The 26,786-nt window shown below is 46.4% G+C and overlaps 2 protein-coding genes and 1 pseudogene across 8 annotated transcripts in view; 2 read left to right on the top strand and 1 right to left on the bottom strand.

Moving 5' to 3' along the window:
- Positions 1-190: 190 nt before the first annotated feature.
- On the top strand, positions 191-23,045 carry SLC25A15 (solute carrier family 25 member 15). 2 transcript variants are annotated; one of them, XM_028722117.2, is made up of 7 exons: positions 191-329; positions 11,075-11,203; positions 15,317-15,575; positions 16,922-17,059; positions 20,545-20,714; positions 21,952-22,110; positions 22,771-23,045. In XM_028722117.2, the coding sequence occupies exons 2-7, from the start codon at positions 11,149-11,151 to the stop codon at positions 22,890-22,892; spliced, it is 903 nt and encodes a 300-aa protein (XP_028577950.2). In that variant the 5' UTR covers positions 191-329; positions 11,075-11,148; the 3' UTR covers positions 22,893-23,045. The 2 variants fall into 2 exon arrangements, with proteins under 2 accessions (XP_028577950.2, XP_028577949.2); XM_028722116.2 differs by lacking the exon at positions 191-329 and adding an exon at positions 7,943-8,113.
- Positions 193-4,521, top strand: LOC114593610 (WD repeat-containing protein 5 pseudogene; annotated as a pseudogene). Its single transcript, XR_013392397.1, has 2 exons — positions 193-329; positions 2,065-4,521. The product of XR_013392397.1 is annotated as a WD repeat-containing protein 5 pseudogene (transcript).
- Positions 23,046-25,194: 2,149 nt separating the features above from the next.
- Positions 25,195-26,786, bottom strand: part of LOC114593607 (phosphatidylinositol 3,4,5-trisphosphate 3-phosphatase TPTE2-like) — a 28,826-nt gene continuing 27,234 nt past the window's right edge. For all 5 annotated transcript variants that reach the window (XM_028722109.2, XM_028722108.2, XM_028722107.2 and 2 more), the window contains one exon: positions 25,195-25,502. In XM_028722109.2, the coding sequence (XP_028577942.2) occupies positions 25,400-25,502 (103 nt within the window). In that variant the 3' untranslated portion in view covers positions 25,195-25,399. The remainder of the gene's footprint in view (positions 25,503-26,786) is intronic.

The following is a 26,786-nucleotide window of genomic DNA, read 5'->3' on the forward strand; positions in this document are numbered from 1 at the left end:
GGTGTTTGGTTCCGTCGCTTAAATGATCACCCCGCCGACTCCGCCGCCCGAGGGGAGTTTTGGGCAGTGTTTTTTCCGTTTCCCGAAATGGGCAAAAGTGGGCATTTTGGCTGGTACGCCTTCCAAGGAATCTATACAATGCAAGACTTCAGGGAGTTGGCATCACAAGGAACCAAGGTGCAAATCATGCCCTAAAGAAGACCTAGAGCCAAGCGCCCTATAAATCCGTATTTGGCTATTTCTTCCTCCCGTCCTTATGGGCATTTTGTAAATAGGGTGCTTTATGGATTCAGCACGCTTCCCTCTGGCGGCTACGGGCGGACATTTAGGTAAGTCGACCTAGTTTCTCGTTGCAGGTCATATAATCAGAGGGCTGTAGAGCTGGAAGGGACCTCGAGGGCATAGCTGTCAACTTATAGATTTGAAAATAAGGGACCAGCAGCCTCGGAAATAAGGGATCAGCAGCCAAAATAAGGGATTTTGCGAGCACAGGTTTCTTCAACTTCTGAGCCCCTCTGAGCCAAAGGCAGAAAGCCCAGCCAGCAGCCAAACGAAGCCTCAAGCGGTGGTTCCCACAGCGCAGCAACCCGGCAAAGGGGATGCAACAAGGAAAACCACCGTCACCTCTCCGCTGGGAAGCGCTGAGCAAAGGCGAGTCCCCAGGCAACACGGCTGATTTGATTGGCACAAGGCATGCAAGCTCCACCCCCCCAGTTGTTCTTAGACTCATTATTGGGTGAGCAACACAGCCAAGCAACACAATTGGAGCCTCCCTCCTCCCTGGCCGGCAGGGAGGGAGGGAGAGGAGCTGCTTCTTTTGAAACCCGGGAAATTTAAGGGACATCATCAAAAAGGGACAGCAGCGGGACATGGCGCTGGGATAAGGGACTTTCCCGCCAAATAAGGGACGGTTGACAGCTATGCTCGAGGGTTATCGAGCCCAACCCCCTGCCATGCAGGAATCTCAGCTAAAGCCTCCATGACAGATGGTCAGACAACCTCTGCTTAAAAACCATTCCACTGTCGAACCGCTCTTACTGTCAGAGGTTTTCCTTTCCTGCTTCATGCATCTCTTTCTCCTTCCCCGTCCTCCTCTTTCCTTTCTCTCCATACTGACTTGCCCTTCACTTGTTTATTTCCTTCCTCCTTTTCCTATTTTTACTGTTCGCTAAGGAGAGTTCGTTGAACATACTTCTAAGAAAACCAGCTTGTGCTGCCAGTGGGCGCATTTGTCAAGCCATGACAAGTCAGCAGAATAAGGCTGGGATTTTAGACTGAGGGAAAGTTCCGTTGAAATGGGTGGGAACTCCAGGTGAGCAAGCATAGCATTGGTTTGCACCGGTATGGAAAAGCTGTGGCACAAGTTTGGGAAAATCCTAAGGGAGTGAAAATTCTGAATCTCGTCTAGATTCTCCAGAACTTTACAATTATAACCCATGGGGCAAGCCCCCTGACATTTCAAGAGACGGAAGTCACATAACTGCTTCCTATACACTACATCTTTAAAGCACATCCAAAGCACATTCTCCACCACCAAAGAATTCTGGGTACTGTAGTTTAGCCCTCACAAAATTACAATTTGCAGTAACCCTTAACAAACTACAGTGCCCAGAATTTGGGGAGGGGGGAGGAAACTGTGTTTCCAAGGTGCTTTAAAGGCATGCTTTAGTATAAACACAGAAGACCTGCACAAAGCCACCGCTGCTACCGTCGGTTTTCTTTGAGCTGCAGCGAGCGTGGGTGCTGTGAGTGTGCGTCGCTTTTTCCCAGCTGGGTCTGTTCAGTGCACCTGCGCGAGGCCCTGGGTATCCCCTCTTCCTCAAGTGAGGTGCTGTTGCTGCTGCTGCTTTTCTGACCGAGCGCTGAGATGAAGGCGGCGGCGGTGAGAGCAGCACCTCTACCCGTGCTTTTAAGGGAGCTCAAAGTGGTATATGTGGTTCTTTCCGCCCACCTCCCTATTCTGTCTGCACAGCAACCATGTGACATAGGTCAGGCTGTGTTAAGTTGTGGGTGAACATATCAGACGACACAGCGATTCTTCAAACAGCTCTTGTTTATTCACAGGCCAGAACAGAACTGAACTGAAGGGTTCAGTCAGCCTGCTTATACAGAGCTCCACTACAACGCAACAGTAACCACTTTCTGTAACTATCCAATCACTGAACGTCTCTTTCAATCCCTTATTTGCATATGTGGACCTGAGTGAAAACTATCTACAGTATCCTCCTGTTGGCCCAGGGTGAGAACTTCAGTACATAACAGGCTGAGAGGCAGTGACTGGGTCACCAAGGTCGCAGCCAGTGAGCTTAATAGCTGAGTAGAGAATTTGAAGTTGCCCCAGCCTCCTTTGAACTGGCTTGCACTTCCATCCTGTGAAGTGCCCAGATCCTGGCTTGCTAGTTTTCACAGCCATGGCAACGGAAGAGAAGAAGCCAGATTCAGAATCAACCAAAACACAATCAACAACCTCCTCTTCAACCAATCAGGGCAAGCCTGCCCCTGTAAAACCAAACTATGCCCTGAAGTTCACGCTGGCAGGACACACAAAAGCTGTCTCATCAGTGAAATTCAGTCCCAGTGGGGAGTGGCTGGCCAGTTCTTCGGCCGATACGCTTATAAAAATCTGGGGCGCCTATGACGGCAAATTTGAGAAAACCGTATCTGGCCACAAGCTGGAAATCTCTGATGTCGCTTGGTCATCGGATTCAAACCTGCTTGTATCTGCCTCAGATGACAAAACTCTCAAAATTTGGGATGTGAGCTCGGGGAAATGCTTGAAAACCCTGCAGGGGCACAGCAACTATGCCTTCTGCTGCAATTTCAACCCACAGTCAAACCTCATTGTCTCAGGATCCTTTGATGAGAGTGTGAGGATATGGGAAGTCAAAACCGGGAAGTGCCTAAAAACCTTGCCAGCCCATTCTGACCCAGTTTCAGCAGTGCATTTTAACCGCGATGGCTCCTTGATAATATCCAGCAGCTATGACGGCCTCTGCCGGATCTGGGATACAGCATCAGGACAGTGTTTGAAAACACTGGTTGATGATGACAATCCCCCTGTGTCTTTTGTGAAGTTCTCTCCCAATGGCAAATATATTCTAGCAGCAACGTTGGACAACACTCTTAAGCTCTGGGACTACAGCAAAGGCAAGTGCCTAAAGACCTACACAGGCCACAAGACTGAGAAGTACTGCATCTTTGCCAACTTCTCTGTTACTGGTGGAAAGTGGATCGTGTCTGGTTCAGAGGACAATCTGGTTTACATTTGGAACCTCCAAACAAAAGAGATTGTACAGAAGCTGCAAGGGCATACAGATGTTGTGATCTCTACAGCCTGCCATCCAACGGAGAACATCATTGCCTCAGCAGCTCTAGAAAATGACAAAACAATTAAACTTTGGAAGAGTGACTGTTAAAATGCTTTCAGCATCACTTCAGAGACTGCTGTATCTGTGTTGGTGTTTTTTGAAGACCCATTTGCCAGGAAACAAAGCAACCTTTGAGAAGGTGATGTCTCCTAGTCTTGGCCCAAATAACTTCTCTCTTTGGCTTGTCTCCAAACTGGGCAAATATAGGGGGGGTTGGGGGGACGCGGGTGGCGTTGTGGGTTAAACCACAGAGCCTAGGACTCGCCGAAAAGAAGGTCAGCGGTTTGAATCCCCGTGACGGGGTGAGCTCCCATTGTTCGGTCCCAGCTCCTGCCAACCTAGCAGTTCGAAAGCACGAAGTGCAAGTAGATAAATAGGTACCACTCTGGTGGGAAGGTAAACGGCGTTTCTGTGCGCTGCTCTGGTTCGCCAGAAGCGGCTTAGTCATGCTGGCCACATGCTGTACGCCGGCTCCCTCAGCCAATAAAGCGAGATTTTAAAGCTTTAAAGATTTAAAGCGAGCGCTGCAACCCCAGAGTCAGTCACGACTGGACCTAATGGTCAGGGGTCCCTTTACCTAATAAAAAGGTTCTGTTTTCTTTGATGAATTGGTGGCTTTTCCTACTGGGAAGCCATTAACTATTCTCTCCTTGGGGAATAAGATGGCATCCTCATTGCTTGGAGGGAACTCTGTCGCCTAACAGCAACCACCTCCAAGTCAAAAACTTAAGAAAGAAAGAATCTGGATATGTTAACATTTTTTAAGAAAAAGAAAAACGATCCAGGCAGGTAGGCCATAGTACATAAAACTTTAAGTAGAAGAGCCATGGTGGCTCATTACTAAAGGCGATTTTTTTAATGTGACCAAACAAGTGTTCTTTTGCCTTGCGCCTCTTCTCATTTCCCATCCATCCAAGTTTCCAGAACCTGTGATTAAATCACCCTTTCTTTGTCCTTCTGTGTAATGCACCCTGTTCATCATGCTCTCCAGTAGATGCTACTTGACAGTAAAAGTCTTTTCACACTTTTCACCCCACCCCAAATTATCTGTTCAACCTCTGTCCTGCAAAGTCCTTGCTTGTGGCTTTTTGTTTGTTTTTACTTTAAAAAAAATATTCTGGGCAAATTTCACAAATTCTGTACAGTTATTTCAATTAAAAAAGCAAAACAAAAACACTTCTTTATCTTGGAAACCGCATTGTATGAGCTTGTATTTGTTTAATGATATGGCTTTATTCTCAAAGGGACGCGGGTGGCGCTGTGGGTTAAACTTGCCAATCAGAAGGTCAGCGGTTCAAATCCCCGCGATGGGATGAGCTCCCGTTGCTCGGTCCCTGCTCCTGCCAACCTAGCAGTTCAAAAGCATGTCAAAGTGCAAGTAGATAAATAGGTACCGCTCCGGCGGGACGGTAAACGGCATTTCCGTGCAGTGCTCTGGTTCGCCAGAAGCAGTTTAGTCATGCTGGCCACATGACCCGGAAGCTGTACACCGGCTCCCTCGGCCAATAAAGCGAGATGAGCGCCGCAACCCCAGAGTCAGTCACGACTGGACCTAATGGTCAGGGGCCCCTTTACCTTAGGGAAGGATTATTTGCATATCCTGATCATGGTGAAAAATGCAACACCCCTCCTTTCTGCCTGTCACTGCTTCTTCCCGTTTGCATCAAACCAAAAGAAATATCCCAACCGAAGGCGATTTTTGACACCTGGAGGCTGCACAAACATAACCAGATATGAGGAGGGAAAGTGATAAAAGGTCCACTTTGTAGAGTTGACCAGCATAGTTGTGGGAATGAGGGTCAGGGAACGAAGAAGCCTGGCCAAAATTTGGTAAAGCAGAAAATTAAGCACAGGTGTGGAGGGATTATAAATAAAGCTAGGAGCCAGCCTTCAAGAAAGCATGGTAACAACAGGCCAAGTTTTTCTATGGGTCGCTTTCCCTTTAAATGAGTTGCCAGAGATACAAATAATTAATAATGTTTCTTTTAGTGGCAGTGTAAGCTAGGGGAACTGTCCTAAACACCACCCAAATCTGTGGGAATAGTCATATAAAAGTTTAGCAGCATAGAGATAACTGCATGGATGTTTAGCACCAATGCTGTGACTACTCTTCTCCTATTCCTTGAGGGTGGATTTTTTATTTTATTTTACTGTTTTCATTGTTCTATTTTCTGGAAAGCAATAAAAGATCATTTAAAAGTCAGATCAAGTGTATTTTAATGCTTCTCCTAAAGGACAAAAGCCTAGTCTTGTTGAATCATGATTATGAACTGTATAGACTAGATTAGCACTCTGAAACCATGAAATTTTCTGTGAAGATCTTGGCAAACAGAACCAGCTTTAAAGGTAAAGGGACCCCTGACCATTAGGTCCAGTTGTGGCCGACTCTGAAGTTGCGGTGCTCATCTCGCTTTATTGGCTTTATTGGTACAGCTTCTGGGTCATGTGGCCAGCATGACTAAGCCGCTTCTGGCGAACCAGAGCAGCGCACGGAAATGCAGTTTACCTTCCCGCCAGAGTGGTACCTATTTATCTACTTGCACTTTGACGTGCTTTCGAACTGCTAGGTTGGCAGGAGCAGGGACCGAGCAACGGGAGCTCACCCGGTCGCAGGGATTCGAACCACCAACCTTCTGATCAGCATGTCCTAGGCTCTGTGGTTTAACCCACATAGTGTCTGTTAAATATCTAAGGTTTCAAGGGTGGGTTCACATGCATACTAGTGAAAGTAGTCAAATAGATACCGCTGCGGCGGGAAGGTAAATGGCGTTTTCTGTGCACTCTGGATTCCATCACAGTCCTCCGCGCACCAGAAGCGGTATAGTCATGCTGGCCACACAACCCGGAAAGCTGTCTGTGGACAAACACCAGCTCCCTCAGCCTAAAAACGAGATGAACGCCACAACCCCATAGTCGCCTTTGACTGGACTTAACCATCCATGGGTCCTTTCCATTTCCCTCGCATGCTACAGTTAGAAAGTCAAATTGTTATGTATTCTGTTTCAGTTCCAGTTCAGGTTCTTTAACATTTTCTCAGCTCTCCAGTTTGGTCACAAGAGGGCAACTTAATTTTAAAATGCATGGTGTGGTGACTGCTTCAACCCCTTCGAAACTGGTCCAGATACATTGCACGAGCTATTGCACTTCTAATGCAGTTCCTATAAACACAGCAATAAATAGTGAAGGGAAAAATTTTATTTTTAAGCATGGGGTTAAAGACCTGCGCAACATACTTCTAGTACAATAGAAGTACAGTAGTTGTAACAAAGGCGGTGTAAGAACCATTAGAAAGGACACTGTCATTTATTGGTTATATGCTTACATGACAAACACACACTGCATTCTTTACGTATGCCGTTTATTTTGTATTTGTATGCAAGATACGGTAAAACTCTGATGGGAATTAAAATAGATTAATAGCAAAATGAAAAGGAAGGCTGTGCAAGAAGCTACTCTTATGGGCACACTTTTCTTCCTTCCAGGGGGCAGGTTTTGAAAGCTGAGACGTTTGATGGATTGAAAGAACAAAAAACCCATTATGAAATGATGCAGAATGAATTGGAAAAAAGAGTCCTTTTCTGTTGGGGTTAATTCAGACTGAAATCCCCATGTGTCAAAAAAGGTTATTTATGTATGACACTACTGCGGCCTGTGTTTTGTCAGCCCAAAAATGGAAAACGAGCAAGGTCCCAACTAAAGAAGAATGGCAACTTACCGTAAATTGACAGAATATGTGCAGCTCGCAGACTTAATATATAGAATAAGAGAACAAGAAGAACATATGTTCTTCAGATGTCAAAGAGAAAAATAACTACCAAACTTTTAGAAGACATCCGAAGGCAGCCCTGTTTAGGGAAGCTTTTAACGTTTAATTGGTTATTGTATTTTAGTGTTTTGTTGGAAGCCGCCCAGAGTGGCTGGGGAAACCCAGCCAGATGGGCGGGATATAAATAATAAAATTATTATTATTATTATTAAAGATTGGAAAAACTTTATTGAATATATGGGAAATAACAGTGTACAGCTGAAAATGCTGGCAGCATTAAGATAAATTCAACAGTATAATTAAGTTATATTGAATATAATGTAATATTTAATGCTGTACTGTTTTTAACACTTGATTGGGAGCCGCCCAGAGTGGCTGGGGAAACTCAGCCAGATGGGCAGGGTATAAATATATTATTATTATTATTATTATTATTATTATTATTATTATTATTATTATTATTATTAACTGAATGGTATAGTTTTTATAAAATATGCAGGGATTTATGATATGTAAAATGAACCATGGAAAGTGAAGAAGGGAAGTCACTGATATCTTAAGGGTGTAAAAATGAGTACTTAAAATTGTAAAACAGAAAATTTAAATATATACATATATAGACACACACACACACACACACACACACACGAGAGGTTATGGGGGGGGTCTATCGCTTGGAGCGGAGACTCGAAGGCGGAGACTTTCCCAGCCCGCCTGGGCGTCCGCCTTCGTTCCCGCCTCCCGGGCGTCTGCGGAGCCGCCGGCCAGCTTCGCCCCCTGGCGGGGCGGGCGTCGGGTTCCGCTTCCCAGGCCGCGCAGCGGCGGCGGCAGCAGCTCCTCCTCCTCCTCCTGCTGCTGCTCTTTTTGCCGGGCGCGCGCCTCCAAAGCCGGCTGCTTTATAAAGGATCCGCGGCGGGCACCCCGAGGGGTCCGGGGCAGGCGATGCGGGCGAGCGGGGGGCGAGGCGCGGCGGCTGCAGGTAAGGCGGCGAGGGGGGCGCGCTGCTGCTGCTGCAGCAACAGGCGCCCACGTGGCGCACCAGCCGGGCGCCCCTTGGAGATCAGCTGTTGCGAGAGCCCAGGCCGGGCGCGCATTTTCCGCCCGTGCGTAATCCCGCCTAGGAAGCCCCCTTGCGCCTCCCTGCCTCGCAAGGCCCCAGAACTTGCTCGGTGCCCTTGCTTTGGCAGCAGCAGGCGTGTCATTTTAGGGGATGCAACTTCATTTTCTGCAAATTTCTCCGGTGGCGGGTCTTAAAAAATGTGGTTTTGGGTGTGAGGGATTCACATCTGCTGTTATTTTGGGGGCTTGGCAAGTTTGCATTTGATGAAGATGCACATAAAGCGCTTTAGGGACAGCAAGGGATTTTAGTTTGACCTTCTGGCAATGCTAAACAATTATAATGTTAAATGATGATATTAAAAGATATCTGCAAGCACTTGGCAATCATTTTTAACGATTTCTATGCCCAACCAGATGCCTATGGAAAGTTGGGCATGAGAATGATAGATAGGGGAGATCACTGAAAATTGGGTGTGTCATCTTACTTACATCAGCAAAACGTGCTTTTCACTAGTTCAGATCCACCCATAGGTATGGTATCCTTTTGGTTTTGGTAGTTCATTGAGATTACAGTACAGTAGTAAGATTCCCATCCCCTCCAAAGAGATTGCTGAGTTGTTTTTCTGTTGGAATGGCAGCAACTTCCGAAACTGGGAGAGAGGCTAGAAATCAATTTTTTTGTGACAGTATAAGTGGTTTATTTGTTAATAATAAAAAACAATAACTAATTGATTAACCAAAGTGGTTAATTGACTACATGAGCTTCCCCTTTCCATCCAGACATAAGGCACTCCAATCCTGGCACTGGACTGATGGTGTTGATGGGGATAAAGTTTTTTAAAAAAATATTGAATGCTTAAGGATTGTACAACAATCTCTTTTTTAAAAAAACCAAAAGCTGTTCCCCGCCTGTGGCGTTACTGGAAAGGATGTTCAAGTTTTGTTCTTTTGTTTTGCAGGCTCACTTTGGTAAGGGTTGAGAACAGTTGATGCATGAAAATGTTCCCCGTTGCACTTTTTAATATGGCTTTGTCTGAATCATTTGATTTTGGCAATTCTTTCAGAACCAGCATGACTTACCTTGTAACAGTGGTGCCTCGCAAGACGAAATTAATTTGTTCCACGAGTTTTGTCGTCTTGTGATTTTTTTCGTCTTGCGAAGCACGGTGTCGGGAAAGTTTTGGAAAAGCTTCAAAAATCACCAAAGTCTTAAAAAACCTCAAAAAAGGCTACCACACCGCGTTCTATGGAAGTCAAGTTACAACTGTATTAACGGTGTTAAGAAAAAGGAAACAAACTTGCAAGACGTTTCCGTCTTGCGAAGCAAGCCCATAGGGAAAATCGTCTTGCAAAGCAGCTCAAAAAACAAAAAACCCTTTCGTCTAGCGAGTTTTTTGTCTTGCGAGACATTCGTCTTGCGAGGTACCACTGTACTTGTGTTTAAGTAGGTTGCATTAGGAATTAGAAGGACTGGGGAAAACATGTGGGATTATAGGATAATGTTACTGCAGCACAGTTTAGTGTGTGCTAAATGCTTCCCTTTTATAGTGTGCTTTTTGTCTGTAATGTTCCTAATCTACCTAGATTGTTTACTTAATAAAGGGACCATACATTCTCACAGCCTTCTCCTGGTCCCTGAATCTTAATGTATTTTAAACTGTCATATCCATGCATACAATAATTTGTATAAGTATGTACACACACTCATGACAGGCCTAGATGTATGGGGATGACAACTGGATAAAGTTTTGAGTGTGTATGTGTGATGCTGGTGGGTTGCTGATATTGGTAAGATTCTTACTCTCAGCAAAGGTATTGTTGTCCCCCTGCCTCCTGTTATGGAGGAATTTTGGCCCACAGTATAATGCGCCATGTGTTCACCTGAGGTTGTATTAACCTAATTTTAAGACCTGCTAAGGAACAAGTTTATTGTTATTATGTCCTGATGTTCCAGTTACAGATGGGTAGCCGTGTTGGTCTGCCATAGTCAAAACAAAAAAAATTCCTTCCAGTAGCACCTTAAAGACCAACTAAGTTAGTTCTTGGTATGAGCTTTCGTGTGCATGCACACGAAAGCTCATACCAAGAACTAACTTAGTTGGTCTTTAAGGTGCTACTGGAAGGAATTTTTTTTGTTTTGACTATGTCCTGATGTGTAAAACTACAGAATTCAAAGAGGGTGTACCGTATTTTTCGCACCATAGGACACACTTTTTCCCCTCCAAAAATGAAGGGGAAATGTGTGTGCGTCCTATAGTGCGAATGCAGACTTTCGCTGAAGCCTGGAGAGTGAGAGGGGTCGGTGCGCACCGACCCCTCATGCTCTCCAGGTTCGCGGACCTCTCCGCAAGCAGCGGGAGCGCTCCCGCTACTTGCGGAGACTTGCCTGCATGCCGAAGCCTGCGCGCGCTGAGCTCAGCGCGTCCAGGCTTCGCGGACCTCTCCGCAAGCAGCGGGAGTGCTCCCGCTGCTTGCGGAGAGTTGCCTGCATGCCGAAGCCTGCGCGCGCTGAGCTCAGCGCGTCCAGGCTTCGCGCACCTCTCAGCAAGCAGTGGGAGCGCTCCCATGGCTTGCAGAGAGCTGCCTCTTTGGGGGCTGGGGTCGGGGGAAGCTCGAGCTTCCCCCGCCCCAGCCCTGCGCCTGGGGGGGAAAAATAATTCCCCCCCCTTTATTTCCCCCCAAAAAAACTGGGTGCGCCCTATGGTCCGGTGCGCCCTATGGTGCGAAAAATACGGTACTTAATTTTTCTCATAACTGTAAGTCTGAAATCTAAAACTATATCATACTCAAGTCTTGTTTTATGTTTGTTAATCCTTTCATTCTTTCATTTGATGTTGTTCAATGTGCAGGCGCAATCGTTTTCTTCTTTTCGCCCTTTTAGAAGTACCCATCACATCTCCCTGTGGGCTGCAGCAAACCTGATGATTTAGAGCCGCCACAAAACCAGTGGGAAACATGAAAACAAACCCTGTCATCCAAGCTGCCATTGACCTCACAGCAGGGGCTGTAGGTAAGTCTGAGGAAATCCTATTTTCCCAAGATCCTTTAGAAACTGATAGCCCTTCTCCAGGTGACAGCAATGCCGGTCCTTAAAGGTGCTGAGGGAGAGAACATGTTGACTTCACCATGCATCACCATCTTCTGTTGTGGTGCTTTCCTTCAGTGAAATCTTGGCTATTGCTGAAAGGTAAAAGTCTAAACGTGCCTGTCTTAATAGTTTTCCAGCTGTGGCTCTGAATTCATTTAGTGTTAGCTTTCATGAGCATTTCAAAATACGTCACACATAAAAGTTGAGCAATAAAGGCAACCGGAGACAAGATAAATTTGTTTTCTGTGTTTCACGTTATTGAACCAATACAGGGTTAGTACACCAGTCAGTTGACCTCCTATTAGTCTGCAGACAAATATTCCAAGAGTACTTACTGTGTAAATAGCATCTTACTGGTTTTTTATTTCATTAGGGTTTGTTTTGTTTTATATAAAAGTTTCTCCCACTGCCTGCATCTCCAGTCAGGAACCCAGTTGAGTGCCAGACTAGGAGCTGCAAGACCCAGGTTCAAATCATCACTAAGCCATGTAGCTTCTTACGTGATGTTGAGTTACTGTCAGCCTAACCTCCTTCACAGTGCTGTGGTGAGGATAAAATAAATCACAGGTGTGTTTTTTTTAAATTAATTTTTATTCAGATTTCCAATAACCAATCCATTTACAATTTACAAAAACATCCAATTTAACTTATACATTCTTTTAGACTTCCATCAGCCTATCTGACAATTTTCATATTTATCACAACTTCTCACATTTCATACATTTATGTTGCACTTTGACAATCCCTATTTTATCTTCTCTTTTAAGCGACATTCCAGTTTATTTTTTCCCCCCACAAAGCTTCTTGAAATCCAACAAGCGTTATTTCCTGATCACACACAGTTTTCATATACTCTGTAAATTTGTTCCAGTCCTCGGTGAATCTCTGATCGCGTTGGTTTCTAATTTTTCCAGTTAATTTATCCATTTCTGCATATTCCATCACAGGGTTTTTTAAGGTAATAGCATTGTTTCACAAGAACAGCTGTTTATTTTTCTTTGAAAGTTAGCCTAAACATCAAGCCGGCTGATGTTGCTTTTTTTGTTGTTGTATCTTCCCTCTCCTAGCAAAAAAAGAGGCAACTGTTCTAGCAGTAAGTTGGGCATGGCTGCTTTTCACAATTGCTAGCTGCTCACAGCTCTCCAGGTTCAGAATGGCTGCCAAGAGCTGTGAGTTCAGGTAGGAGCCTAGGAAAGTGGGCGGCGCGCCCCCGGTGCCCTCACTGAGGTGGGTGACATTCGGTACGCCCACACCTCCCAAGCTTCCCCCGAGCTGATGGGGTAAGGGGCCAGCTGTGCCGCTTTGCCAGCGATATTTCCCCCTTCATTTTGACGGCTTGGGAGTCGCTGGCGGGCGGTGCGCTGAATGTCCGCCTCTGCCCCCATAGGAGGCTCGCTCCGCCCCCAGCGGCAGGGCGCACGCTACGCTCCGGGCACCTGAGGGCCCTCCACGCCACGCCCCCCTCAGAAGGGCACCTGCCCTGGGCAGCGCAGGCCTACGCTCCGCCATTGACTTCAGGACAAACACTTATTTTTGGCTGGGTACATAGCTTTGCTCTGGGGAGCCTCCATGAGGCATGGATTTGTTTAGGGTGTGGGGATCAAGCTTTTTGTGTGGGCCGGCTTGGGGGAGCATGGTTTCATGGGCCAGGAGTGAAGCCAGCACTATTTTCTCCAAATTCAGCCACTCCTGGCCTTTGGCCTTTGAGAGACAGTGGCTCCACAATATAGGTCTCTGTGCAGATGACACAACCTTGATGGCAGAAAGTGAGGAGGAATTAAAGAACCTTTTAATGAGGGTGAAAGAGGAGAGCGCAAAATATGGTCTGAAGCTCAACATCAAAAAAACGAAGATCATGGCCACTGGACCCATCACCTCCTGGCAAATAGAAGGGGAAGAAATGGAGGCAGTGAGAGATTTTACTTCCTTGGGCTCCATGATCACTGCAGATGGTGACAGCAGCCACGAAATTAAAAGACGTCTGCTTCTTGGAAGAAAAGCAATGATAAACCTAGACAGCATCTTAAAAAGCAGAGACATCATCTTGCCAACAAAGGTCTGTATAGTTCAGGGGTCTGCAACCTTTAAGACAAAAAGAGCCACTTGGACCCGTTTCCAAAGGGGAAAAAAACTGGGAGCCGCAAAACCATTGCGACATTTAAAACAAATATATCTCCGGAGCCGCAATCTGACAGCGGGCGGGAAGGTGACGTCGGGACGGTGCGTGACTAACGCACGCACCGCCCCCATGCGACGTCACAGCCAGTACAGCGCCCGCCACAGTGGGGAGTGTCGGGTCGCACAATGCGCCTCCTCCCCTCGCTAGTATCCGCCCCGGAGCCGCGGCAAAGGTGTAAAAGAGCCACATGCGGCTCCGGAGCCGCGGGTTGCTGATCCCTGGTATAGTTAAAGCTATGGTTTTCCCAGTAGTGATGTACGGAAGTGAAAGCTGGACCATAAAGAAGGCTGATCGCCGAAGAATCAATGCTTTTGAGTTATGGTGCTGGAGAAGACTCTTGAGAGTCCCATGGACTGCAAGAAAATCAAACTGATTCATTCTTAAGGAAATCAGCCCTGAGTGCTCACTGGAAGGACAGATCCTGAAGCTGAGGCTCCAGTACTTTGGCCATCTAATGAGAAGAGAAGACTCCCTGGAAAAGACCCTGATGTTGGGAAAGATGGAGGGCACACGGAGAAGGGGACAACAGAGGACGAGATGGTTGGACAGTGTTCTCGAAGCTACCAGCATGAGTTTGACCAAACTGCGGGAGGCAGTGGAAGACAGGAGTGCCTGGCGTGCTCTGGTCCATGGGGTCACGAAGAGTCGGACACGAGTAAATGACTAAACAACAACAAGGCATTTTGCACCAATGTGTGTGCGCACTGGGGGGTGGGGGGTGAAGATTAGGAAAAAGTCAGGCTGTTGCTGCCCACTGTTTTGCAAACACTATTCAGAAGAAGCATCATATAGTATCAGGTTGTTATTATATTACATTTTTTACACGTGTCCCATCGTTTTTCCAAGGAGCTCAGGGCCTCATATTGAGGCTATCCCATCCCTCTCGCCCACTCCCTGACAACGCTGAAGTACAGTAGTACAGAGAGGATGTGGCTATTTAACTACAATGGAACCTCGGTTCCCAAATGCCTCCGTTGTACGTTTCAGTTCTCGAAAGCCGAAAACCCAGAAGTAAATGTTTCTGTTTTCGAATGTTTTTCGCAACCTGAACGTGCGATGCGGCTTCCACTGAGTGCAAGAAGCTCTTGCAACCAATGAGAAGCCGTGCCTCGGTTTTCAAATATTTTGGAAGCTGAACGGGCTTCCAGAACGGATTTCGTTCAAGAACCAAGGTACCACTGTGCTGTTGGACTCAAGTCATTCTGGCTCTTGATATTACAGCTTTGCAGCACGTGCATTTGTACTGAAAGGAAATTAATTGGTAGTATTCTCTGGAATGAAGTACAGTGGCATCTTGGGTTAAGTACTTAATTCGTTCCGGAGGTCCGTACTTAACCTGAAACTGTTCTTAACCTGAAGCTCCACTTTAGCTAATGGGGCCTCCTGCTGCCGCCGCGCCGCCAGAGCACGATTTCTGTTCTCATCCTGAAGCAAAGTTCTTAACCCGAGGTACTATTTCTGGGTTAGCGGAGTCTGTAACCTGAAGCGTATGTAACCTTAAGCATATGTAACCTGAAGCGTATGTAACCCAAGGTACCATTGTAGTGCAGTGCCTATTCATTCTAGCAGTTGCTACTTTTAAGCATGCCACATCGCTTTTTCTCATAATTTTAGCTCTTTCAGAAACTCATTTCATTTTGCTTTATTTGCTTTTGTTTCATTTTTTAAAAAAACTGCCCTTCCTCTGTTAAGATTGCAGGATGGTTTACGAAATATAGCTGAAACGATATATTACTTAAGGAAACCTATTTAAAACCTTCATCCATAAGGTGCATTGGTGAGTGAAGAGATTAAATTTGTGCTGTCGCAGGGAGACTTCTCATGTTTGCAAATGATTGTTGTGGTTTTTTGTGCAGGAGGCACTGCCTGTGTGATTACTGGCCAGCCATTCGATACCGCCAAGGTGAAAATGCAGACATTCCCTGCCATGTACCGAGGGCTTGTGGACTGTTTTGTGAAGACTTACAAGCAAGTGGGGTTTCGAGGCTTCTACAAGGGCACCACCCCGGCTCTGGTCGCTAACATTGCCGAAAACGCAGTGCTCTTCATGTGTTACGGCTTTTGCCAAAACATTGTGAGGAGAATCGTTGGACTAGACAAGAAAGCAGAGTTGAGGTTGGTGACCGACTTTCCGATTCCCTCATATACCATTCTTGTCACTAGGAGATGCTAAAAATAAGTATCAAAACAGGCAGGGCTAGGAGAACAGTCCTTTTACTAGCTGCACAATGTATGGCTTGATTATTTTACAGTGGTACCTCGGGTTAAGAACTTAATTCGTTCTGGAGGTCTGTTCTTAACCTGAAACTGTTCTTAATCTGAAGCACCACTTCAGCTAATGGGGCCTCCTGCTGCTGCCGCGCCACCGAAGCACGATTTCTGTTCTCATCCTGAAGCAAAGTTCTTAACCCAAGGTACTATTTCTGGGTTAGGGAAGTCTGTAACCTGAAGCATCTGTAACCCAAGGTACCACTGTATTGTATTTTTTATTTTTTAAACTTCTTAGCTGCTTGGCACCTGAAGGTCTCCAAGCAACTTGGAGAAAAACATACAATGCAAACTTTTTCAGCAGGGGGCCAGTCCACTGTCCCTCAGACCTTGTCAAGGGCCGGAATATAGTTTGAAACGGAAAAAAAATAGAACAAATTCCTATGCCCCACAAAGAACCCAGAGATGCATTTTAAATAAAAGCACACATTCTACTCATGTAAAAACACGCTGATTCCCGGACCGTCCACGGGCCGGATTGAGAAGGTGATTGGGCCAGATCCAGCCCCCGGGCTTTAGTTTGCCTACCCATGGCATAAGCGAAAGGGGGTGGGAATCATATAATACATTAATATTTTATATAACAGAACATTTATGGAAAAACAAAAGCAACATCAGCATACACCATATGAAGAAATATATTAGCTGTATGTGATTCTGTTCTCAAACATGTTTAACAGAGAAAGGACAACTAAAGGAGAGAGGATGTAAATGAAATTTTAAGACAATTGAGTTGTATCCAATGTTTGTCAGAGTGGACCCACTGAAACCAATGGAAATGACTAAATTCGGTCCATTAATTTTAGTGAATCTGTTTTGAGTCTTAGTTGGAATCACCCCGTTGTAGCTTTATGGAATAAGTTGCTTCTTGTGGCTGGGAAATTCCTTAGAAGTTTGCTAGAGGAGTTTGGTAGGAAAGGCATCAACCAGTGATACTTCAGTTATCCATATCCTGCCTGACAGCTGGGATGGACTACTTGATTCAGTACATCTCTTCCTATCCTGATTCTGCACTGAAAGCCAGATGCCCTGATCCTTGTACTAACAGTGTCCCCTGCTTCTGTGAGTGGGACCATTCTGTTGTCATAAGGTGCTCCTCTGCAGGGAGAACTGGAACTCTGCATGGCCACCGTTGTGTTGCAAGTCAAAGCTTCTGACTCCCGTGTGCCAAACACAATTTGTCTTTCTTGCAGTGACCTTCAAAATGCTGCCGCTGGGTCCTTTGCTTCTGCCTTTGCCACCTTGGTCCTCTGTCCCACAGAACTTGTGAAGTGTCGCCTGCAGGCCATGCACGAAATGCAGTTATCTGGGAAGATCGTGCACGGACACAAGTAAGTATTGTTTAGAACAGGGGTCAGCAACCTAAGGCCCATCGGCCATAAGCAGCCCATGGGGGTCGTTTAACCGGCCTATAGACCCCCGCTGCCCACTCGGCTGGTTGGCTCCCATGTGCCACACTAAACCTGCATTGAGCAGAGCAGGGACTACCTTCCGCAATGCTGGCCGGCTTCCCATTGGCTGCAGGAAGCTCCTGCAGTCAATGGGAAGCTGCACACACCTCCTCCGGAAATCATAGCTGTCAACCGTTCCTTGTTTGGCAGGACAGTCCCTTATCCCAGTGCTGTGTCCCGCTGCTGTCCCTTATTGATGATGTCCCTTAAATTTCCCGGGTTTCAAAGGAAGCAGCTCCTCTCCCTCCCTCCCTGCCGGCCAGGGAGGAGGGAGGCTCCAACTGTGTTGCTTGGCTGCGTTGCTCACCCAATAAGGAGTCTAAGAACGACTGGGGGGTGGAGCTTGCATGCCTTGTGCCGATCAAATCGGCTGCATTGCCTGGGGACTCGCCTTTGCTCAGCGCTTCCAAGCGGAGAGGTGACGGTGGTTTTCCTGGCTGCATCCCGTTTGCCGGGTTGCTGTGCTGTGGAAACCACCGCTTAAGGCTTCGTTTGGCTGCTGGCTGGGCTTTCCGCCTTTGGTTCGGAGGGGCTCAGAAGTTGAACATGCCTGTGCTTGGAAAATCCCTTATTTTGGCTGCTGATCCCTTATTTTTGAGGCTGCTGGTCCCTTATTTTCAAATCTGTAAGTTGACAGCTATGCCGGAAATAGTGGTTCTGTGCGCGCACACTGGCCCACTGTGGCGTCTGCGGGACCGTGAATGGGCCTAAGCCACAAAAACTTTGCCGACCCCTGGTTTAGAAGCTCCTGTCCAGAACAATGCTTTGTGCTGTACTCAACAAAATCTGTTAAGTGTGCATTCCCCAAAGCCATAAACAGCAATACTTAACATTTCTGCACACTCCTTTTGAGCATTCAGACTGTTTCACATGCGTTGCCCTTACAACTGTGTCAGTATTCTCATCCCTCTCATGTTGCAGATGGGTAGGTTCAGGATAAGTGTGGCTACTTGCCCCGCAAATTCGCGGGAGAGGCTAGATTAAACCAGAGACATACTGGTTTGTAGCGCTGTTTCTTAGCCAGCAGTTCTGACAGCTAATCCTTTGTACTGACAAGATGTCTCCTGCTTGTAGAGATGGTGCCCTTCCTGTTGTTGCAAGCTGCTGCTTCCGTTGGGCCGGCCTCAAAGACTCTTGTTGGTTCTTCCCCCTCTTGATATCCAGCCTTGCATATGCTTTGGCCCAATTCATCTCAGGCCTCGCACGCACTTATCCCCATCCCTTCCAGTAGCACTTTCCCCTCCAGGTAGGAGCCTTTTTATGTGAGGGCATAACGTTGCTACAACAACGCACAGAGCAGTGCCGGCTGAGCCGGATAGTCCTGCCCCAACCTGGCCACAGTGATCCATGCGACGGTCACCTCCAGGCTTGACTACTGTAATTCGCTCTACGCGGGGCTGCCCTTGAAGCTGTCCCAGAAACTCCAGCGGGTGCAGAATGCTGCAACAAGGCTCCTCACGGGGTCTCTGCCATGGGAGCATATTCACCCAGTTCTTTTCCAGCTGCACTGGCTCCCGGTGGAGTACAGGGTCAGATTTAAGGTGCTGCTTTTGACCTTTAAAGCCCTTCATGGCCTAGGACCCTCGTACCTACAGGACCGCCTCTCCTGGTATGCCCCACAGAGGACCTTAAGGTCCATATATAGCAACACCCTAGAGGTCCCGGGCCCTAAGGAAGTCAGGTGAGCCTCAACCAGAGCCAGGGCCTTTTCAACACTGGCTCCGGCCTAGTGGAACGCTCTGTCTCATGAGACCAGGGCCCTGCAGGATCTGATTTCTTTCCGCAGGGCCTGTAAGACAGAGTTGTTCCGCCTGGCCTTTGGCTTGGAGCCAATTTGATTCCCTCCCCCTCTTCCCCCCCCTTTCTTCCCCTGTGATGAGGCTGCATTTTAATATTTTAATGTTTCAGTATTTTAATTGTTGTATTTTAATCTTGTTTTTAAGTTGTATTCATTCAACTTGTTTTTATTATTGCTTGTTAGCCACCCTGAGCCCGGCCTTGGCTGGGGAGGGCGGGGTATAAATAAAAATTATTATTATTATTATTATTATTATTATTATTATTATTGGGGTGTTGTAAAACACAGAGGTGTTTTAATAGCAGTGGTAAAGGGAGGGTTTAAATCAAGCGGGTGGCGGACTTATCTCCCCCACCGCCCAAGGGCCAACTTTTGACGGGTGGCAGAAGCCCTGCGTCTCCTCCCCTCTCCTCGGCTTTGGTACGCAGATGGAGAGCAGCTTGTCCCAGTTGAGCCCAGCTTGAAAAAGGATAATTGGGCGCTCAGTTTCAGCTCCAGTGGTTCCTTGAAAGCAATGACCTCGCCTGCCCCACACCCAGCTCCACCTACGATGTTGGGTGTGGTTGGAGGAAACGGACATCCAAGCCAAATTGGGACTTGTAACAAGGTCCATTGGATAGAGATTCCGCTGCCCTTGATGGGAAGCATCCTACGGATAAAAGGCTGCCATGATTGCTGCCTGAAACAGGGTTTGAATTGCTTCCTGCTCAGTCTTGGGGATAAGGTATCTTTGCTGTAGCTGAATTGCAGGCAAAGGCATGGCAGAGAATTAAAGCTTCCGCAATGGCAAGTGCTCAAGAATCTCCTGTATGGGAATGGAACTATTTTATATATACAGAGTTGCTGCCTGGCTTGCATAGGCCACATCCCAGTCCAGAAGCAGCAAAAGGCCCTGTGATAAGCTTGGGCAGTTGTGTGTGTGTGTGTATATATCCCTGCCCAAACCACAAGAGATGGTGGTTTCATAAAGATGGGGTGTTTATTCAAGGATCCCCATGCATCTATCCTAATCATGGCAAGTTTCTCCCTTCAACAGGAGGCTGTGATTCACTTATTCCTGTAGAGCAGTCTTTTCCAAACTTGGTTCTCCAGCTGTTTTGAGACTGCAACTCCCATCATCCCTAGCTAGCAGGATGGTCAGGGATGATGGGTGTTGTAGTCCAAAAACAGCTGGGGACTCAAGTTTGGGAAGCCCTGCTTTAGAGCTTGGCCTCAGGTGTATCTAGAGCTCAGACTGTGATCCTGGGCATATCTTACAAGTGGTTTGGCAACTCAATTTTCATCTGAGATAACCAGTGACTGGACATTTGCTTGTCTAAATCGTACAAAACCACTGATGAAGCTGGACTTGATTCTTGAGGAACGGAAGCCTCCGATTTAATTTTCTGTGACTATTTCGTTATTTCACCATGTTCTAGGACAGGAGCTTGACGTTCCTAATTGTGCTTCTGCCAGCCTTGTGCGTACAAGGCCTTGAGCAAATGCCCCCCCCCCTTTCAAAAAATAACAATTCACACAGTCAGTTTCCGTTTACGTAACTGTTCTGACAGTCTTGTTCCTCTCTTAGTACAGTTTGGTCAGTAGTGAAAGGTGTTCTGAAAAAGGACGGTCCCTTTGGATTCTACCGTGGCTGGTCCAGCACTTTGCTGCGCGAAATCCCAGGCTATTTTTTGTTCTTTGGAGGATATGAACTGAGCCGAACATTTTTTGCATTTGGAAGGCCAAAAGAGGAATTAGGTATGTTGTTTGACTTGTTGTTGTTGTTGTTTAGTCGTGTCCGACTCTTGGTGACCCCATGGACCAGAGCACGCCAGGCACCTCTGTCCTCCACTACCTCCCGCAGTTTGGTCAAACTCATGCTGGTAACCTCAAAAACACTATCCAACCATCTCGTCCTCTGTCGCCCCCTTCTCCTTGTGCCCTCCATCTTTCCCAGCATCAGTGTCTTCTCCAGGGAGTCTTCTCTTCTCATGAGGTGGCCAAAGTACTGGAGCCTCAGCTTCACAATCTGTCCTTCCAGTGAGCACTCAGGGCTGATTTCCTTAAGAATGGATGCGTTTGATCTTCTTGCAGTCCATGGGACTCTCAAGAGTCTTCTCCAGCACCATAATTCAAAAGCATCAATTCTTCGGCAATCAGCCTTCTTTATGGTCCAGCTCTCACTTCCATACATCACTACTGGGAAAACCATGGCTTTAACTATACGGACCTTGTTTGACTTGTTAAGGGGGTTTAAATGAGTCTAAATAGTTCTGATAGAGCAACCTTCCAGAGGTTTTTTTTTTTTTTACAGTGTTTCTAATGTTGGGAATGAAACTTTTCCAATCCTTCCATAAACGAATGTTTATGAAGTGCATCAACTTGGTTCTGCAGTCAGCCATGTTGTTTGAAAATACACTGATTGGCAATTTGGGCAATTTCTTACGAAACTGGATTACTGGAATATATTTTTACATGTCGCACTAGTGATGGGGTGTTAAGAGGATGTGCATCCTATGTATATTATGGTTGTAGAGATGAATTCTACACTTGCTCTTTGACACCGCCACATCCTCCTCAGTTTTGCATTTGGTCTCACCTGCCCCAAAGCAAGAGCATTTGAGAGAGGCAAGTGTTGTCCTCATTCCCTGCAATAGAGCAGACACCAGTCATCTCAACAGCTGGCTAGCAGCACACACAGAGGCTCAGCTGAGAGCACATCCCAAGAAAGGCCAAAGGGACAATGAAGTAGGAATGGAAAGACAGGTATCATACAATTAAAATTAACTCCCCATGTGTCCAATCTATATCTGGCTGCTGACCGTCCCTGGGAGATTTAATGCATCTTGTAGTGTTTGTGCATGTCGTGGCCCAATCGCTCTGTGTGTGTGTGTGTGTGTACAATTTGTTTTTACACTACTAGAGTGAGGGAAACGGATGGATGTTTTGCTTCAGGTGCCGAGACGTCTTATCCCACCTCTGCTTGGTTTTGTAGGTCCTGTGGCACTGATGATCAGCGGCGGTTTCGGTGGCATGTGTCTCTGGATTGCTGTCTATCCCATTGACTGCATCAAATCTAGAATTCAGGTTCTTTCCATGGCTGGAAAACAGGCAGGCTTCATGGTAACGTTCGCAAGTGTGCTCCGGAAAGAAGGTTAGAAAACGAAACCGCAACCAGGGCTATGGGACGGGGAATATCAAGGAATCCGTACTGACACAAATTGTGGACTATACCTAGAACTAAATGTCTTGTGTTCAATAGCCTTTATATATTTGTTTTTATTTATTTATACTCACTATTCTGTTATCTCTGCCTCTAATTCCTGCTAAGGCAGGCATAGGCAGACTCGGCCCTCCAGATGTTTTGGGACTACAACTCCCACCATCCCTGACCACTGGTCCTGTTAGCTAGGGATGATGGGAGTTGTAGTCCCAAAACATCTGGAGGGCTGAGTTTGCCTATGTCTGTTTTAAGGCAATCCTCACCATAAATGAATCCCATTTTGGTATTAAGCAGTATGGGTGGCATGCAACTAACTTTTACTCAAAGTAAATGGCTACGACTAACTTGGGTCCATTAATTTCAATGGATTTACTCTGAATAGCAGTATGTAAGCCCTCTGGGATAGCTAAAGCAGTAGAGCATGAGACTCTTAATCTCAGGGTCATGGGTAGTTTATACTATTCTATATATAAATAATGCCATTATTCCTCATTTTTAAAAATGCTATAGTTGCACCTAAGCTTTTAAGAAACGGGAGGGAGACTCGTTCCAAGCAGCAGCTTTTGTTAACGCTTTAACTCTTATTGACAGGTGTCTTTGCCTTGTATTCGGGACTGAAACCTACGATGATTCGAGCTTTCCCAGCCAACGGTGCATTGTTCCTTGCCTATGAGTACAGCCGAAAACTGATGATGAACCAGTTTGATGTGTAATATTTTTTATTGTAGACTTAAAATCATTGGAAACCTTTATAGGTCATGAGAGCTGCTGCAAGAACAAAAAAAAAATCAAGTTTTAAAGATTCTGGTTTTATTTTTTAAAGTATCTGATGTTTTCAATAAATATGTGGTGGGGTTTTTTCTAAACTTTGTGTGGTTACTTGCGTTCAGTGCCTAGACAACTTCAGATAATAAGATCTCTTAAGAGAGCTTGGATGGTCAACTAATACAAGAGCTATACAAGCAATGCTGTGTTGGTTTTTTTAAAAAAAGCATGTTAAAGTAACACATTTAATTCTGTCAGGTTATAGTAACTTCCATGCCTTAAGAGCAGAGAAACACCTGTCCAGACTTAATCTGCTGGGAAGCCAAACGACGTTAAGAATTCTATACAACTGGCTTGGCCAATTTGCTTATGTGACTCACCAGCACTAAAAGCCAAGGTAAAAGTAAAAAGGTAAAGGACCCCTGGATGGTTAAGTCCAGTCAAAGGTGACTATGGGGTACTGTGCTCTACTCGCTTTTCAGGCCGAGGGAGCCTGAGCAATGGGAGCTCACGCCATCACATGGATTCAAACTGCTGGCCTTCCGACTGGCAAGGCCAAGAGGCTCAGTGGTTTAGACCACAGCGCCACCCACGTCCCCATAAACCGGCACTAAACAGTAGCTAATGCATGGAAGTACAAGCTGCCCCACATATGCTACCACAATGTCACTGCTCTTATGTTGCTAGAGAAATCAAGAAAATGAACCCTGCAGTTAAGTGCAGTAGCCTGTATTCACATCTGAGTTTTCTGTTTCGCTACAGTTTTGCAGAGCAGTTTTGCTCCATCTTTTGTGTGCACACTTCTCAGAGTATCTTAAAAGTAATACTGCCTTTTCCTTTAGGAAAAAACAAAATAAGGGAGAATTACTGGTGTGTAAAAGTGGCAGAGAAGGTTTATATCTTTTTAAAGAAAGCAAATTTAATATGGCCTAAGCTGCTGTAAAGGGATGCGTGTGGCGCTGTGGTCTAAGCCAGAGCCTTGGGCTTGCCGATCGGAAGGTCGGCAGTTTGAATCCCCACGACAGGGTGAGCTCCCGTTGTTCAGTCCCAGCTCCTGCCCACCTAGCAGTTCGAAAGCACGCCAAGTGCAAGTAGATAAATAGGTACTGCTCCAGTGGGAGGGTAAACGGTGTTTCCGTGCGCTGCTCTGGTTTGCCTGAAGCGGCTTGGTCATGCTGGCCACATGACTTGGAAGCTGTCGGTGGACAAACGCCGGCTCCCTCGGCCTATAGAACGAGATGAGCGCCTCAACCCCAGAGTCGTCCACGACTGGACCTCATGGTCAGGGGTCCCTTTACCATTAAGCTGCTGTAAACGGGAGCCCACTTAGTACTGTCAAAGAAACCTCGCAAATTTGCTATCCTTCAGGTCAACTCTAATCCCACGTGAGGTCTAGAATTCAGGAATCTAGTTGGTTCCATGAGCCTCTTCAAGGACTGGGCAGAACATTCCAATTTGACTGCTATTGCAATGGGTTGGGTAGGATGACTGGCTTGTATTCTGCGCCATTAAATCAGGGATGAGGAACCTGCAGTCAAGCAATAGCTTCAGAGCCACAACACTAGTCACATTCATTCTTGCTGGACTCACGGGACTTGCAATTCCAACGTAATCTAGCAGGCCACCATCTCTGCTTTAGAGGTAACCTGTAACCTTTAATAATAATATCAAATTGCTGAAGTCAAGTCCTTGAGCCAAACCTCTGGAGGCCTATGTGCAAGTAGCTTACAACAAGGCCGAGCAACTTCCAGTTCCAAATAACAAGCCCAGGAAGGGAGTCCGCTGTGCAAGTGAAGTGGTCAGTATAACAATATAATGGCCGCTGTATCCCGAGCCTCCCAGTTCCAGGAACATGCACACCACATCAGCAGAAAAAGGGAACTAAAAGCATTCTTTTCACAATGCTGGGATATTGTATTCCCAGCTATGACTAACCCCAGCGAGCACAGCCAATGGTTAGGAATTATGGGAGTTGAGAGTGCCAAAAATATCCAGTGAGCTGCAGGCTCCCCACCCCTCAGTTTGATTAAATGAAAATTGCTGCTGGGATTAAATGGGTGAATCTTAACATAGCTGGTCAGATCTTGGTGACCGAAGCAACGTCTAATGGTCTCATTCAGAAGAAGACCATGCACTGTCCACATACCACAGAGTTTGTATTGAGATCAGCCACCTGAGAAGATGGGAAGGGGGTGGTAAGAGTTTTAAACACTGGAAACTATTTTTCACATAGAGACACAAACAAGCTGACAAAATTAATTGCTTTAATCATTATAAGCAACAGACACAAAATAGCTAGGCCAGCTCTGTGTTCAATATTCAGTTCTGCAATGTCCTATACAGACACAAATGAGATTTAGAAGGCAATACCATAGTGGTAGCAGAGCATCATGATCCTGGGAAGGAAATGGAATAGGAACTCTTTGTTTTAAAACTTGCCACTGTTCACTTCTGGTTAGCATTCGCCAAAGTGCAGCTCCACAGCAAAGTCTTCCCTGAAAGTCTTCCACATCCTTGGCTTGTGTAGGTTATCAATTTCATTTCTAGAAAGGTAAAGCCTGGGGAAAGGGGGGAGGGAAGCATTAATGAAGAACGTGTAAATCCATGCGCAGGGAATGGCACATGGTCAAGCATTTTCCTTGTGCGTTTGATCAACCTATGCTGGAGGAGCTCCCCACACCATTCAGAACCCTGGAGAACTTGGGGTTCCACACCTCACGTGGAACCTATGGCACAAAGAAGGGGCTCCCCCTTGCAGAAGTTACCATTCCTAACTCATGGGAAGTGATATCACAGAGCTTGTCCTTGCCACCAACCCCTGGCATGTTGATCCAACACAGAAACAGAACACCTGAATAAGTCACACTGGATATACAAAATGAAGTACCGTATTTTTCGCCCTATAGGGCACACTGGCGCATAGGGCGCACCTCATTTTTTTGGGGGGGGGGATAAATAAATAAAAATTTATTTCCCGACTCCAGCCCCCAGAACAGGCTGCTATCCGCAAGCCTTGCGAGCCCGGCGGGAACTACTCCCGCCGGGCTCGCAAGGCTTGCGGACATCTGTGCGAAGCACGGGCGCGCTCTGGGGCGCGCCCCGTGCTTCGGGCTGCAGGCTGCTGCCCACAAGCCTTGCGAGCCCAGCGGGAACTCCCACCGGGCTCCCAAGGCTTGCGGATAGCTTCCTGAAGCCTGGAGAGCGAGAGGGGTCGGTGCGCACCGACGCCTCTCGCTCTCCAGGCTTCAGCGAAAGCCTGCATTCGCCCCATAGGACGCACACACATTTCCCCTTCATTTTTGGAGGAGAAAAAGTGTGTCTTATAGGGCAAAAAATACGGTTGCTAGTGGCAGAACACGGGAGCATGTACTTCATCTGTAAATGCTGTCTCCATCTCCCATTTTTAACCACACAATCCATTTTGAGCACAAAAACATGGCTGCCTCCCATTTGCTGGGGACTCATCCTCAAGCTTGTGCTCAGTCATTCTCCTAGCGTTGATGAGCTACAGTAGTAGTTGCAGCTATGAGGCAGCCATTTCTGTTCTGTCCTCCATTTCTCACCATCAATTGTTTCCATTCCATTCCGTTATGCTATAGTTCACCTTTATAGCTCACCTCACTCTCTCCACTGTGGCCAAAACCAATGTAATGAATTATGTGATCAGTGTCAATGAAAGGGGCACATCAGAAACCATGCAGAAAATAACATTTCTGGACTAAGAACAATAGCAAATACCACTTATATTCACTTGTATGGTTTCTGTTCCTGACCTCGGATGAATGTGCAAGTTGTGGCCATTTCTACTGTTTCTGATGTCCCTTCTTGCACCCCCAAAAAGA

This window comes from Podarcis muralis, chromosome 3 (assembly GCF_964188315.1).
Source record: "Podarcis muralis chromosome 3, rPodMur119.hap1.1, whole genome shotgun sequence".
Taxonomy (NCBI): domain Eukaryota; kingdom Metazoa; phylum Chordata; class Lepidosauria; order Squamata; family Lacertidae; genus Podarcis; species Podarcis muralis.

Excerpts from the sequence above, each read along its gene's own strand:
- SLC25A15 (XM_028722117.2), top strand. The coding sequence starts at position 11,149 with ATGAAAACAAACCCTGTCATCCAAGCTGCCATTGACCTCACAGCAGGG. Across the intron at positions 11,204-15,316 it reads CCTCACAGCAGGGGCTGTAG|GAGGCACTGCCTGTGTGATT; the intron begins GTAAGTCTGAGG and ends TTTTTTGTGCAG. Across the intron at positions 20,715-21,951 it reads AAGGCCAAAAGAGGAATTAG|GTCCTGTGGCACTGATGATC; the intron begins GTATGTTGTTTG and ends TTGGTTTTGTAG.